This window comes from Lycium barbarum, chromosome 7 (assembly GCF_019175385.1).
Source record: "Lycium barbarum isolate Lr01 chromosome 7, ASM1917538v2, whole genome shotgun sequence".
In the NCBI taxonomy this organism is placed as follows: domain Eukaryota; kingdom Viridiplantae; phylum Streptophyta; class Magnoliopsida; order Solanales; family Solanaceae; genus Lycium; species Lycium barbarum.
In genome coordinates this window covers 132,636,797-132,652,498 of record NC_083343.1, presented here as the reverse complement: position 1 = coordinate 132,652,498, position 15,702 = coordinate 132,636,797, and the positions used below count along the sequence as shown (strand labels likewise).

The 15,702-nt window shown below is 33.8% G+C and overlaps 2 protein-coding genes across 3 annotated transcripts; one reads left to right on the top strand and one right to left on the bottom strand.

Annotated features, from left to right (window-relative positions):
- Positions 1-352: 352 nt before the first annotated feature.
- Positions 353-4,290, bottom strand: LOC132604534 (heat shock factor-binding protein-like). 2 transcript variants are annotated; one of them, XM_060318079.1, is made up of 5 exons: positions 4,133-4,290; positions 1,590-1,643; positions 1,111-1,134; positions 986-1,028; positions 353-725 (listed from the first exon to the last, which is right to left on the bottom strand). In XM_060318079.1, exons 1-5 carry the CDS (start codon positions 4,133-4,135, stop codon positions 583-585), a joined length of 267 nt encoding a protein of 88 aa, XP_060174062.1. In that variant the 5' UTR covers positions 4,136-4,290; the 3' UTR covers positions 353-582. The 2 variants fall into 2 exon arrangements, 1 of the variants encoding a protein (XP_060174062.1); XR_009568752.1 differs by lacking the exon at positions 4,133-4,290 and adding an exon at positions 3,227-3,302 and having other exon boundaries at positions 353-1,028.
- Positions 4,291-4,641: 351 nt separating this feature from the next.
- On the top strand, positions 4,642-15,340 carry LOC132604533 (probable histone-arginine methyltransferase 1.3). Its single transcript, XM_060318078.1, has 15 exons — positions 4,642-4,964; positions 6,575-6,637; positions 7,273-7,375; positions 8,640-8,783; positions 8,987-9,090; positions 9,222-9,320; positions 9,501-9,570; positions 10,075-10,171; positions 10,823-10,877; positions 11,655-11,738; positions 12,792-12,869; positions 13,561-13,664; positions 13,748-13,920; positions 14,002-14,132; positions 15,036-15,340. Exons 1-15 carry the CDS (start codon positions 4,764-4,766, stop codon positions 15,123-15,125), a joined length of 1,596 nt encoding a protein of 531 aa, XP_060174061.1. The 5' UTR covers positions 4,642-4,763; the 3' UTR covers positions 15,126-15,340.
- Positions 15,341-15,702: the final 362 nt, after the last annotated feature.

Here is a 15,702-nt window from a genome sequence, read left to right as displayed (position 1 = left end):
AAAAATTAGTATAGATAAACTAAACTTTAGGCCAAATTTGCCTTTGTACTTTGCATGGGACCTTTGCTCCGTTAGGAGGAGTAGATGTGACCCAAAGGCTAACGTCGAGGGCAAATTTATGCGAAAGCTACGGAAGGTAAATATAAACAATCTTTCGAAGTACAGGGGTAAATTTGGCCCGAAATCTAACAGAAGATACAAAGAGAGGAAGATTGTACAAAACAAGTAGAAAAAAAAAAAAGAGAATAACGTGTAGATATTCAAATTTAGCACCTTTACTGAAGGCACAAATCTCAACAAATAACTCTTTGACGGAAATGTATAAATTAAAGTATTTCTAAATCAAATCCACTTGTAAAAGCATATTTTGATAACCTCAACAATGACCAATAACACAGGTCAAAATCATTCTACCTGCGGAGGTCAAAATCATTCAACCCAAGACACCATGTACATAGTATATGTATCATATTACAAACCAAATTTCATAATAGACATAATGGGACAAGACTTTCAAAGCTAAGCAATTGTAACAAACATGGCCAATTGGCTCCAAAGCCAACTTGAAGTATCATCATTTGCTTATGCACTATCATCCGTTGTCTTCGGTTCCTCTTTCGGTTTCAAAGATGCTGAAGGTGATGGAGCACCATCTTGACCCATTTCACCTCTCAAATCATTGATGCTCTGTTCAAGTTCATCAATCCGGTTTCCCATCTCGTCAAGTGCAGCTTTGTCAAGGACTAAACATACTTTGTTCAAGCTTGATCTAATAATAGAGAGGTAGACGCCATTTACAATATAAAGACAAAATTGAAACAGTAAACGATGAGCCACTCAAGAGCCTCAGAACCAAGAGCGCAGTATACACATTCTTGAATTCAGAGTTCTATTAAATGCTACATATAAGTAAATGCATTTTATATGACACTAAAGTTAGCAACTATTGAATCAGATAGGGAACATCAAATTAAAGAAAGGATATTTTTTGAGATAACTGATTCAGACATTGTCTGAAATCTGGTTTGCTGCAAAGAGAAAAATATTGGTTAGATAATTCTAATTGATACTTGTGAAGAATCCAAGGGGTTGCAGAGTGACTGGACTCACCATTTGCTGAAGAAGATTCTGGACCTGGAAGAGAAGGAAGGACGATAGTAAGAGTTAGCCAGCATAAATGCATGTTCTAATTTCTGTAAATGATGTGCTAGTGAAAGCTGTCAGAGACTGAAAAAGGGATAGTGACACCAAACATATAATATGGCAAAGTGCATGAAAATTGATCTAAACGTCATGGCATTAGCATCATGCTAAAGCCATATTATGAATCGAGCTAGCTCTTTGAAGGGACAGGTTGCATGTTGCAATTATAATTTGATGATGAAAAGATCGCACAAACGAGTAATATTCCATTGGGAAAAAAATAACTTTTGATTCCAACTTTCCATGTAATCACGCTTCAATAACTCAGTGGTGAACAGGTTGAGATGACTAAAAACTTTAGAGATTGTTAGCGAATGCAGAAGAGTGAGATTAAGCCGCTTAACATCAATTAAAGAAATTTGAGTCGTCTTTGCCAGAAAACTTACAAACACAGTCATATCAGCAGTGCTTTGTTTTGAATTATCTCCATCATGCCCATCCTGCCAGAAAATTGTGATAGCTTACATTTAGAAGAGTGCCAATAAAGCAGCTCAGAAGCAGATGAACACGCATCTAAATGAAACAAACTACAGATCTAAAGATATGTAAAAATAGAGAGAGAGGAGAAGGGTCTGGATAAATTAATCAAATGACCCGACCTCTATTTCCACATGGACTACTTTCATCAAGATATTCAATGCCCAAGAACATATTTATCTTGACTTGCATGATCACTAAGTTTAATTCTTCAAGGCAGCTGATTAGACATCAAAACGAAGTGGCTCAAAGAGCTTGCTACGCCAATTCTTTTCCAAGTATTCAAAGCATGGAATTGTTATTGAAATTATAACCATGACATAAAGAAATGCTAAACAAAGATACCCAACAAGGGAGTACAAAGTAGTCTCGGGACAAAATAGACATGACGACAAAGCTGCAAGCTATACAAGTTTCAAAATGAACACAAGTACCATATCCCTGACTTCATAAGGAACTAGATGATTCAGAATACACTCCCACAAACCTTTTGACACATCCAACATAGATCTATACTCTTAATTCAGACATTATAGAGAAGTGGTATAATTTTCATTTGTATTAATAAAGTAATATCAGCAGTGCACTGTAAACTCTACGAGTTTCATAACAACCATATTATCCAATATCCAAGAGATAGACTAGAAAAAATAAGTAGGCGATACCAGCTAGTTGAGATTAAGCTTAGAGCCTGTTTGGATGGGCTTAAAAAAGCTGCTTATAAGCTGTTAGCTTATAAGTCAAAAAAAAAAGTTGGTGTAGCCCAACTTATTTTTTTGGCTTATAAGCTGAAAACCAAACGGGCCAAATTATTTTTTTGGGCTTATTTTAGCACAAAATGGCTTACAAGCTGGTCAGCCAAACACTCAAAAAAACTGAAAACAACTTATAAGCAACTTATAAGCCAATCCAAACGGGCTCTTAGTCGTTGCTGGTATACTTACATTAAATCAATTGATAGTCATCAGTCTTTAGTTTTGTTAAAGATTTGAGTGTCAATGCATGGACAATTAGATTAAGTGTGGAAGTTAGAGAACCTCTTATTTGCCTTAAAAGACAATTGACATCATTGCAAATAGAATGATATGGATATAGACAAGCATCCCCAACCCACCCCCGACTGTCCACCCAACCACTCCAGCCCACAGCCAACCCCCCAACCCACACACACAAGAGACGGAGCCCTATTTCCACTAAGGGGTTCAAAATATGAAGAAGTAAACACACGAAGAAGCCAAAGGGGGTTCAACATCTACTATATATACATAAAAAATAATTTTAACCAACAATTTGCCGCCGAAGGGACGAACCCCCTCAACCCTACGTGGCTCCGGCCCTGCCTCCTCCACCCCCCTTACCTTCATATATTTTATTTTACTTTTCTAAATTTTTTATAAAAATGGGAATTTTTTCTACCGCCACCCGCGGAGCCTACCTCCACTTCCCACCCCACCAACCCCCACCGCTAGAAGTTGCACTCCGAATTAAAAAATCTCACAGTGTTTTGCTTCGAATATATGAACATTTACCGTCATACCAAACTCACCCTTAATGTGCTCAATAACCACAAATTCCTTCAACCCGAGTCCTCCTTTAGCTTGAAAAAAAAAAGAGGAATTTTACGGGTTTAAATTTTTAAATCTTCATAATTGCTTAAATTTCTACATGATTAAAACAAATCACACCGAAATAAAAGCAGCAATAGCGTAAATATTTATTCATTCCCATTATATAAAAATAGAATTGGTTATAAACCCTAAATCTGATTTTAAAAAAAGATCAAAAAAGTAACTTTTTTTTCTATTTATTCACTTATTTAAGAGAATAGATCAAAATGCAAATAAAACTGTTTATAAAACCTAAATCTGATTCCAAAAAAAGAGCAAAAAAGTTTTTTTTTTTTTAATTTATTCACTTAATTGAACAGAGAATAGTCAAAATGCAAATAGAATTGATTATAAACCCTAAATCTGATTCAAAACTGAGCAAAAAAGGCAACTTTTTATTTATTTATTCACCTAATTAAGCAGAGAATAGATCAAAATGCAAATAGAACTAGTTATAAACCCTATATCTGATTCAAAAAAGAGCAAAAAAGTAACTTTTATTTATTCACTTAATTAAGCAGAGATTAATATATCAAAATGCAAGCAGAATTGGAGTCAATATAAACCCTAAATTTTGATTCAAAAAAGAGCAAAAAGTAACTTTTTTTAATTAATTCACTCAATTAGGCAGAGAATATATCAAAATGCAAATAGAATTGGTTATAAACCCTATATCTGATTCAAAAAAGGAGCAAAAAAGTTTTTTTTTTTTTAAATTTATTCACTTAATTGAACAGAGAATAGATCCAAATGCAAATAGATTAAAAAAAGAGCAAAAAAGTAATTTTTTTCTTGGATTTATTCAATTAATCTGAAAATTAAAATTGATAGAGAAATGAATTTACCATTTTTGTTCAGAATTGTGATGATAGAGAGAGAGCAATTTGCTTAATTTGGGAGCCCTAAAAATTGTGAAAATTGGAAGGTCGAAATGAAAGGGAGGAAAAAAGAAAAAAAACGATAATTTGAATTTTGAAATGATCTAGCGGGTTATTATGAACCGACCCGACCCGTACAAGTCACTATAATTAGAAAAAAACTCGTTTAGATTCGCTTGCAATAAATGAGAGCAGTGTGGTAGATAGTCGAAATTATTTCGGGATTAATTTATCTCATATAAAAAAGATGGTATAAAATAATTTCAGTATAAGTGGGATAAAAAAGTATAAACTGGGATATTCTAGCACTAATTTTTATATTATATTTGATACAAGGTATAAATTTGTTCCTTTATTAATTAATTTATAACCACACAAAATATATATGACTTATTTTACACTATAAATTTAAAAATCTTTTCTACTTTTTAAACTCTGTAACCAAATTAAAAAAAGAGAGTGAGTAGTATATATATTATATAAAAAAAAAAGAAAAAGAGAATTGCGGCGGCGCCATTTTTATTCCACTCAAAACCCTAACGTCACTCTCCTTTAACCTTTCAATTTTCACTCATTTCAGTTTGAATATTTGTTTTTAATGGAGGAAAATAAAAAACAGCAGCAATTTTTGGTTTTATCTGTATCGGAGCTTACAAGTTCTTCTTCTTCAACTTCGTTGTTTGCGAAAACCGAACCGGTTTTTGCTCGGTTCGGGTTAGATTCCGGTTCAACGGAGCTCCGGTTTGGACCGGATACCGAGTCAAGTGACGTCATTGTGTTTAACCTTCCAACTTGCCAAGTAAGTTTTTATGAAATATATCATTTCCTTTTTATGAATTTTGCATATTTTATTTTTTTTTAAATGAATTTGCATATATCATTTCATTGTAATGAATTTTGCTTATATCATTTAATTTTTATGAAGTTTGCTTATATCATTTCATTTTTATGAATTTTGCATATTTTAATTCGTTTGAGTTTTTTTTTTTTTTTTTTTAAAATGAATTTTGCATTTCTCATTCGAATTTTGAGTGTTTTTTTTTTTAATTATGAATTTTGCATTTTTCATTAGTATTTTTAGGTTTTTTTTTGTGTTTTTTCTTTTTTTACGAATTGTGCATCTCATTCGTTTTTAGTGTTTTTTTTAATGAATTTTGCATTTCTCATTCATTTTTTAGTGTTTTTTTTTTCTTTTATGAATTTTCTTATATCATTCGTTTTTTTTTTTTTTAGTGTTTTGTTAGTTTTTTTAATTGAATTTGGCTTATATCATTCATTTTTATGAATTTTGCATATATCATTCGTTTTTTAGTGTTTGTTTTAAATTTTGCATATTAATTATTGATAAAAAAAAATTAAAAAGCAAACAAGTAATCACATTTTTTATTAATTCAACGGTTACTTTTTACGAATTTTGCATTCATTTTTATGAATTTTCATATATCATTCGTTTTTTATGGAAATCGAGGAGTTTGATAAAAAAATTAATTAAAAAAAGAACTAGTAATCACAATTTCTTTTAAAAGAATTTTGCTTATATCATTTTTTTTTCATATATGAATTGAAATAGGTCCAAATAGAGCGGAACGGAGTCGAGGAATTTGATAAAAAAAATTAATGAAAAAAAACTAGTAATCATATTTTTTTTTTTATGAATTTTGCTTATACTCATTATTTATTTTCATTCATGATATTTTATGAATTTTTCTTATATCATTTGTTTTCTTTCGTGTATGATTGAAAAAATAGAGCCGAACAGAGTCGAGGAATTTGATAAAAAAATTATTTAAAAACTACATAATGTACTGTGTATTTAGAAACTACATAAAAAAATACTACATAGAACCACATTTTAAGTTAAAAAAGGTCGTTTGAATCATTTGTTTTTTTCCATGTGTTAATGGAACAGGTCCAATTGGAGCAGAAAGGAAATCGAAGAGTTTGATTAAAAAGTTAATTATTAAAAACTACGTTAAAAACTATGAATGACAATTTTTTTAATTTATTTTACGTAATCGACTGAATATTTAGAAACTGCATAAAGATACTATAAAGATCATAATTCATAAAGTTAATAAAGCCATTTGAATCACCAATTCATGTTATTAATGAATGAAAAGGATGAAGTAATAATGATGGTGGTCTTTTGGTTCTCACATTTTCTGCATTTTTTGACTAACTTAAAAGGTGTCATGAAGTTGCAAATGCATGAATAATCTTATGAATTTGTTAAACTTCCGGTGAGTTTAACGTTTTATACATTTCTCTCACGTTTTTCTTGTAACCAAACAGAATGACTATAAAACTGAAAAGATGGTATTTTTTTAACTGATACTCATTTGGAATTTAACTGGAGCTATGTGTTTGAGGGGCATTATCTTAGCTTTGGCTCTTCTCTCTTTTTTCCAGTTATTCAAAGTAGGCCCTGCTGAATCTCTATGCATATCTGAAGCTTCTGAAGCCAATAAAGAGGTATGATTTACAGCTCATAAGGTAGTATTATATATTGATAATTGACGGATTAGCTGTTTTCTACCTGCAATTTAAAGTCCTATTCAGTCCTGTAAGGATTTCTAGAAATGTTGCGTTACGTTTTGTCTATGCTGATTATTGTGGCGTATGTTATACCATCAACAGAATGAACAGACCATTGGGGATGCTTCAATGTCATTTATTTTTGATTAGCAAGAAACAACAAAACCTTATCTGGAGCAACTTTTTGGTTGATTGGCCTGACGACAACCTACCATAGTTGCATTACTATTATAAGATTATCTATTAGGCTATGCAGGCTCCATGAATCTCATGCTCATATATTTGTGTGTAGATGACCAAGCACTGCTCTGCATAATGCTGAGAACATGTAATACTGCAAGTTTGTGTTCAATGTAACATTAATAATAACGTGTTGCATTAGGATTAGACAGTTGCTTCTATGCAAAAATATTTGTATTTGTTATACATCACTTATCTTGTCCTGGAATACATCACTTATCTTGTCCTGGAAAAAAAAGTTAAAGGTACTTATTTTAAATTTCTATTGGAATATGTTTGTGGAATTTGATGTAATATTATTGTTATGCATTAACTTTGGTCTTTTGAACCAGAAAACATATTCAAGGGGAATCTCCATTCAATTTAGAAACGAGGAGGAAAGTAGGACCTTCCATTGTGCATTTGAGCAATGGAAGAAGGAAGTGGTTGTTCAAGGTCTGTTTTGGTGTATGTCTGCAATTGCTCTGTACCAAGTTTCCATGCCACATTGTGGAGTAGCCACATTCTCCTCCCCAATAACTGTCTTGTTTGTTGAATTTTCATGTTGATCTTTGCAGTTGTCTGATTGCTGAGATGCTAGTCTCATGGTTCTGTATGGTAAAATAATAGCTATTTGATAGCATTCTCTACGTGACATTTTCTACATAGATACCATTCTCTACGTGACATTTTTTACTTAGATACCATTCTCAACGTGACATTTTTTACTTAGATACCATTCTCAATGTGGCATTTTTTACTTAGATACCGAATTGTGAATGTTTGAAGTGTTTTGGAAAGAATCTTTACTGTCACTGGACTTTGTTTATGGCTTATCCTTTGCTTGTTAATCTTTCTCCAATTATGATAAATAGTAATGTCTGTGTAAGCTATACAAGGTATCACTTGTCAGGAGAATGCAGGTAGTGTTGAGACGGAAGCATAGTTATTGAATTGGATAGACTAGGTAGTTACTTTTCTAACATGTCCTGACGTAGTAAGAGCTTTATAGTCGGCTGAGTGTTATTAACATTTGATTAGTTATTGCCATCAAGCTTCTACTATTGGTCTTCTTGGATTACTGATTCATTTCTTGAGTTTTTCTAACTACTTGCTTTTAATCCCCACAGAAGTTAGAATTTTGACTATTAGTTTTAGATATTGGACTTCCTTATGAGAAAAGGCTGGTTTTAGATATTTGATTGTGTTTATCATATCAAAAAAGAAAAAGAAGATACAGTATTAATTATGTTTAGCTTAAACTAGGTATACAAAGTCAAAAGTTCAAAAATGTTGCTGAGATTCTCCATGTATGTTCTCCTTTTAGTATATAGTTAATGATTTTTCTTTCTTTAGCTCGTATAAATAAAAAGGGAACTTCTTTTACTGCAAATAAGAAAGAAACAAAAAACGTGGTCCTGTCAAAAACTTAGAAATGTTTCAGCATAGCATAACTTTTCCCATTTTATGATGAATTAATTACGTAAGATCAATTGCATTTAAGGACATGTTGTCATACTGCTCTACTCAGTGAGGCTAATTGTAATTACTTAATGAAAAAGAAATCTGTGATGTAACCGCTTTTCGATCTTTTAAGATTTTAAACTGATGTTTCTTACTCCACGAGAAGCACCACAAGAATGGGCTAATGAAATTGCTGATTTAAAAATAAATAATGCTGAACTTGTATAAATGTAACTTGTTTTTGTCTTTCTTTCAGAATGTCCTTTGATAAATGGAGCAGTATCAACTTCAAAAAGCAAATTTGATGACAAAATAGAGGCATCTTCTGCCAAAATGTACTTTCACTACTATGGGCAGCTATTGCATCAGCAGAATATGTTGCAGGATTTTGTAAGGACAGGTATTCTGAACTTTGATATTTTCTATTTTTTCCCTTGCATCATGACCCGGGAATTTCCTTATGGAGGTTCATAATGTGTCAATGAGATGATGTGCTCTCTTTTGTTGCTCCTAGAATATTATGGAACTCTTCCCTTTTTGCATTTCTTAATGTTATGGATCCCATTATGCAGAGTATGACTTGGCAAACATGAAAACTTGCAGGAACCTATTATTCTGCTGTAATTGAGAACCGTGCTGATTTTCTTGGTCGCGTAGTGGTTGATGTTGGCGCTGGTAGTGGCATTTTGTCATTATTTGCAGCCCAGGTGATCTATTTGTAACAAAGCATCTTGTGTTTTTCGATAATGATATCAACCATGGCAGCCAGTTATGCTGATATCTCTACTTTGTATCTTTTCTTTTCCTTACCTCTCTTCACATCCATAAACCATCATAGGCTGGTGCAAAGCATGTTTATGCCATAGAGGCTTCTGAAATGGCCGACTATGCAAGAAAACTTATTGCTGGAAATCCATCACTGAATGAAAGAATCACAGTAAGTGTTCTTTTACTTGTTTAATCTGACTCCACTTAGTATTGGATTGAGGTGTTGTTGATTGATTTATTGATCTTTTGCCTTTTCCTGTGTCTTTTCCAAGGCTATCCGATATTCATATAGTATCTTGGTAGTGCTTCTTATTTTTCTTTTGTTAATGTTTCATCTATGGATGTTTAGGTAATCAAAGGAAAGGTTGAAGATGTAGAGTTACCTGAAAAAGCTGATATTTTGATCTCTGAGCCAATGGGTAAGCTTGTCTCAAAATGCCAATTCTTGGACTTTCTTCTTTAAGTCCCAGAAAAAATTTCTGTTATTTTCTTTCAATTCAGGTTTTCATTTTAGTTATCTGAACAACATGCTTTTTGTTCTGTCACTTATCTACGTCTTTTTTTTTTTTAATAATGAAATTGGTTGTGGGGTGGGGGGGCGCAAAGCTGTAGAGAACTCTAGGAGTGGCTGCTTTGTTCATTACGAGTCGAATGCAGTCCACATTCTGCAAAAAGAAAGCTGGCTGTGTGTGGATGGAGAAGAAGAAAAAAATGGGCTATCATTTATTTAACTGGACATTCTTACTTTGCATGTGATATGAATTTTGTTGCTCTTTTCAGTTTCAAGCTGAAAATAAGATTTTAACCTTCCAAAATGTGGTAAAACGCGTTAATCCAGAATAACCAGAATTCCATGAATAAAATATTCAAAAAAGACATGCTTAAACCTGCTGAGTGAGTGACACAGTCCTTATACCTTACAGGTACATTGTTAGTTAATGAAAGAATGTTGGAATCTTATGTGATTGCAAGAGACCGATTTCTTGTTCAAAATGGAAAAATGTTTCCCGGCGTCGGAAGGTATTTTTTTTTTTTTAACTCAGCACATGAGTAGCCTTGCCTTGTCAAATCAATTATGATGTCTGCAATTTCTTATAAGGTGTTGTTTCTCATAGTCACTTTGTGAAATTGTTCTTATCCCTTTAAATGTCTCTGTCATGCCAAAACTATGAAGCTAATATTCTTTTATCTTATTAGCTTATCTTTCTGGAATATTGGGTTGGCTGTTAATTTTTAGAAATAAAACATGAAATTAGTACATTGTGAATTGCATTGTTAATGATTTCTTTCTTCATCTTGACAAAGTAGTGCAGCCTGTTCCTTAAATGGATTAGTTTGAGTATGTTGATATAACTAATTCCCATCTCTCCCCCCGTCCTCCCCCCCCCCCCCCCCCCCTTCCCCCCCTTTTTTTCCCCCTTTTGTAGAGTTCTTTTTGCCCCTCTTGCACATGCTTGCCTGATTACTCATAGCATCTGGGCTGAATCTAATGCATATTTTCTACCTTTCTTTATTTGTTGCATTTACATTTTCTGTACAAATTCCATCAAGTGTCTTGAGCATGCATTACATAAACCAGCATGTAACCTTTTTATTATTTTCCTTTATTTGTTTCGTATTGGATATGATGTTATTTTCATTTTTAGCTTACATCTCCTTTTATTCTTGTAGAATACACATGGCACCATTTAGTGACGAATTTTTGTATATGGAAATAGCAAATAAGGTACACAGTGGATTATATCACCGTTTCTTCTTGATCTCAGAGTTTGTTCTGTTCTAAAAATTTCTCCTTTCTTCTCTAACTCCATTTCATGCTTCCCTCCAACCGAGAGAAAGAAAACCATGTTTCTGTGCCGTACAAAGGTTTTTGAATGGTTTAAGATGTTTGTTGAGGCGTAGTAGTAGTTGTTGTGGTGGCTAGTAGTCTTTTGTAATTTTGGTGTTCCCAGTGAAGAATCTGAAAATTTTCTTCAATGCATTGTAGACCTCCTGTAACAGTTGTTCTTTTTGCAGTTTGCCTAGGAAAAACACTGAACTCTTTTTCATCTTTTGCTCTTGAGAGAATAAGACCTCATTGCTAAGGGGGAATACCTTATGAACTCCATGGCTGGGTAGATATTAGGAGAATAAGAGAAACAAATTGAATGCCGTCTAAAATCAGTGTCAGTGAGTGTGCCAAATAGAACTTTTGGTATTCAAGCTTCATGGTCCCCGTGGATGCCTAATTTAAATCTTCATTTTTTCTTTTTAACAAGTTTCTATTATTCAAGCAAAGTTTATTGACAAAGATCTCATTGTCCAAAATCAGTCTCCATTTACTACTAGCATTTACCACTAGCTTCTACAAATGTCTGATAGTTTGCACTTCGGGTTTCTTTTGCTTTTATAGACTTTATGTCTTCCTTTTCAATGGTATGATTTAGTGATCATCATTTTCATTATTTATTTTTTTCAACTGCGGGTCAATGTATTAATACTATTTTTATTCCCTGTCATCCAGGCTACCTTTTGGCAGCAGCAAAACTACTTTGGGGTTGATTTGACAGCTTTGCATGGATCTGCTTACCAAGGATACTTTTCTCAGGTCAATATACCAAATACTAGGAACTCTTGATGTAGACCGGCTTTAGTGACCATACTTGTCTGATCCATGAATACTTCACTTTGACTTGACAGCACATTTAGAGCTTTCTTGAATGTTCCATTTTCTTGTTGTGTGGAATTCTCTCATTTATTAGTTACTTTTACTTTTAAATATGCTATGCTAAATCCAATTTGTACTATGGAATCTTCAGAATATAAAGCTGTGTTGCATAATTGTCGCTTTTGTTTGACTTCCATCTTGCTACTACATGTATCTGCTGGTCAGTTAAAAACTATAGATGTTTTGAGGGTAAAAAGGAAATATACACAAAATGTATAATGATCTTGATAGTTTATCAGAATTCCTCGGCTACCTAACATAGTAGAACAGCTAGGGGCCGGGTTTTTGTAAAGCTCCCAACATACACTTTTATGCATTATCTTGGAGCAATTATCAATACAAGTCTCACTTATTTTTTTTTTTTAAAAAGGAGGAAATTTAAAGACATTCATCTAGATTATATCGCATATTTTATGGTCATTGCATTAATTGTTTAGGTGCTGAACCCCGGGGCAGCAGCCTCTCTACCTTCTCAAGATAGGGGTAAGGTCTGTGTACACACTACCCTCCCCAGACCCCACTTGTGGGATTACACTGGGTTTGTTGTTGTTGTTGTGCTCCCCAGGGCAAAGTCCATTTTTTTATGCTTACACTAGTGTTAAATGCAGTTCGGTTTTTAACATGAATGAGAGCGCTGTATTTTGTAATGGCTTTTCAGATATTTTCTTGGGATTTTTTAAACTACCAAAAATACTCCTTGAAAGTTCATTATACTAACACATTATGTACCACACCCCAACCCCCCCCCCCCCCCCCCCCCCACTTCTTTTTGGGTGAGTTGGAGCTTGGGCTTATTCAAAGTCAATGATTTAAGAAACTATTTTGTGATTTATATTCAAAGCTCAAATATTAGATATAATTTTGCTTGAGTTATGCATGCTTCTGACTCATACTCTTTTTCCATTTTCTTTGGATATTCTTGTCCTTTTGCAGCCCGTTGTTGATGCTTTTGATCCTAGATTATTGGTAGCTCCTGCAGTCTCCCATGTGATAAACTTCAGTTCGGTAAAGGTAATTTTGGATCAACATTTTATTTGTATGATGTGAAAATGAAGTTGATGCATTCTTTATTCTTAGCGGGCCTACTATTCCTTTTTTTCCCCTTCTAATACAGGAAAAGCACTATCCAATAAAGGATGGTGATGTTTGATAAAGAAAACACTTTACTGACTTGGGGTTCACTTGGTTAAAATATAAAGGAAATGAACGGGAGGAAACTATACGGATACTGTTTCCTAATTTAAAAATGCATATTTTGACTTAAAATGCACTGCAGATTAGGTCTTTATCTGGCCAAGACAGTTTTTATTGAAAAAAAGAATCTGTATAGAGATACAGTTTCTGTTCTTTATATGAAAATTGAGTAAATGTTTTCTAGAGATTCGATTTCAGGACTTAAGATAGTGACATTCGATGGATAATCATGGAAAGAGATAAAGTTAACATAAACACGAGGTAGCGGTAACCTTTAGGGTGTAGACTATGCTTTTCCAATCTACTATTGATGTGCTTTCCAATTATATTCTTTATGGTAGTTCTTGAAATGAACGAAAAATTTGTTGGAGTGGGAGGTGTTAATTAAGGGAAGATTTAGCTGAAGTGAAATTACACTTTAATTGTGGGTTATCAGATTTAACTCTATCCAGAAGTAGTTGAAACATACTATTTCCATGAAATGATATTTCCCGCATCTGTATTACAGGAAGAGGATCTATATGAAATTGACATCCCGTTGAGATTTCTCTCTACCGTTAGCACTAGAATTCATGGGCTTGCTTGCTGGTTTGATGTACTTTTTAATGGAAGGTAAACTTTTGTTAATGTCATCCTCTTGGTTCTGGCGCTTGGTCTTTTTGCTTTTGTTGCTAAATCGTTTCCTCTTTCTGCAGCACTGTGCAAAGGTGGCTGACCACTGCTCCGGGTGCACCAACAACTCACTGGTATCAGCTTCGGTGTGTCTTACCGCAACCACTTTATGTCATGCCAGGACAGGAGATAACTGGTCGGCTTCACCTAGTTGCCCATAAGGCACAAAGTTATACCATTTACCTAACATTGTCAGGTGGGTCTTTATCTCTAATTCCTGTCAAGTCAAGATTGCTGATATTTCTTCAAGAATCTAACATGTCATTAATTTGTATAGCTCTTGTTGGAGATATGCTCCAAACATCATCTGTTAAACTTGATCTGAAGGAACCGTACTACCGGATGTCCCAGCCCCAGGCATATTCATCAGCACAAGATCAACAACCTAACCAGCTATTACAAACACAGGTATTGCAGCTTTCATAATCACAATTTTCTCTGTCAAGCCCTCTGATTCCACGCGCCCCCTAAGTTTTCTAGGTGTACATAAGCCTTTAGTGATGATTTGAAATTATTTGAGGCATAGAGATTCTTACTGAATTCTTTCAAGCCTCACCTTTACAATGGTAGTTTTAGGCATCGGTTTCTATTAATAGCAAATGATGGCATCTTACCTTTTCCAAAAATAATAATAAAACAAATGATGGCGTGAGTTTAGCCACATCCTGAGCCTACTTCAGCTTGGGTGTTTTTATGCTTGACTGATCTAATTAATTTTTCTTTAACTTTTTTTTTTTATTCTAATGAGCCCCTAAGCCACCATCCTTTCGTCTTCTTGGTTAAACTGATTTTTTTTTATACGTATTTGGATGTTTCCTGGAGGTGCTTAATGTAAAGGCTCTTTAAATTTCTTAACATCCAAAAGTTCAAGTTCTTAAGTAGATGAGGGCAGAGGAGCTTGCCCAATTATCCACCAAGTTTTGAACTGTGCTCCAATAGCCTTCGGGGATTTCTTGATTATAAAAAAAAAAAATTACGTTAAAGAGCAGCTACCTTACTTACTTTAGTCGATACCACACCCCGTCATGTGCGATCTCAACCTTTTTTCTTGACAAAACACATGGAAATTCTTTTTGACTGGGTGGTGGGAGATTTGAATTCCGGACCTCTGCATATGTAAGATCACATTGAAGTTTGTCACTATCTTCTATAAAAGCTTAAATTGTTACACATTAGTTCATTTTAGATTTGCAACAAAAGCTCTAATACTTGTTTGTAACTTTAGCATAGAACTTTATAGGCTGGCCAAGTTCTATTTTATTTTTGTAACTGTTAGTGTGAGCTTAAGTTTACCTTCTCTATCTTGAACAGGACATGCAATTTCCATCTCGGGATGAAGACGGCTCAGTCCTAATGCAACCACCCTCCCCGACTTCAGGCCTTGAGCTACATTCTCTCTGATAGAAAAATCCAACTCGGGAGATGTGCATCTGGACGTGCTCTTGCATGTGTAACATTATTAGTGCTTGGCTAAGCTAAAGCATGCATCTTTATGTTAGTCCAAGTTTTGACTTAAATGATTTACCATCCAGTGTATTTTCCACTAAACACTTGCAGACTCCATGTTGAATGCTTCCATATTAAACTTGACATAAGTGGTTATTAGCTTTTCTGTAGTTTTCCAATTTCCTTTCCTTCTGGCATTTGGACGTTCAAATGCCATTTACGTGAAGGTTTTCTAACGTTGGCTATGTTGCTCAGATTTTCCAAAAATGTCACCACACTGTGTCGATGGGTTCTATAAAAAGTAATGCGCTTTTGGAGGATCGGATGAGTGCGGTGGTATTTTATTTTTGGAGTATTTCTTAGCAACATAGGTTGTGAGCCAAATGTAGGAATTCAAGATTTTGCTTGACATTTAAGATTTTTTTAAAATATTACCCCTCTGTTCACTTTTACTTGTCGTTTATAAACTTTACACGCTTCTTAAGAAATAATAAATGAAGTGTATATTTTACTATGATACCATATTAGTTGA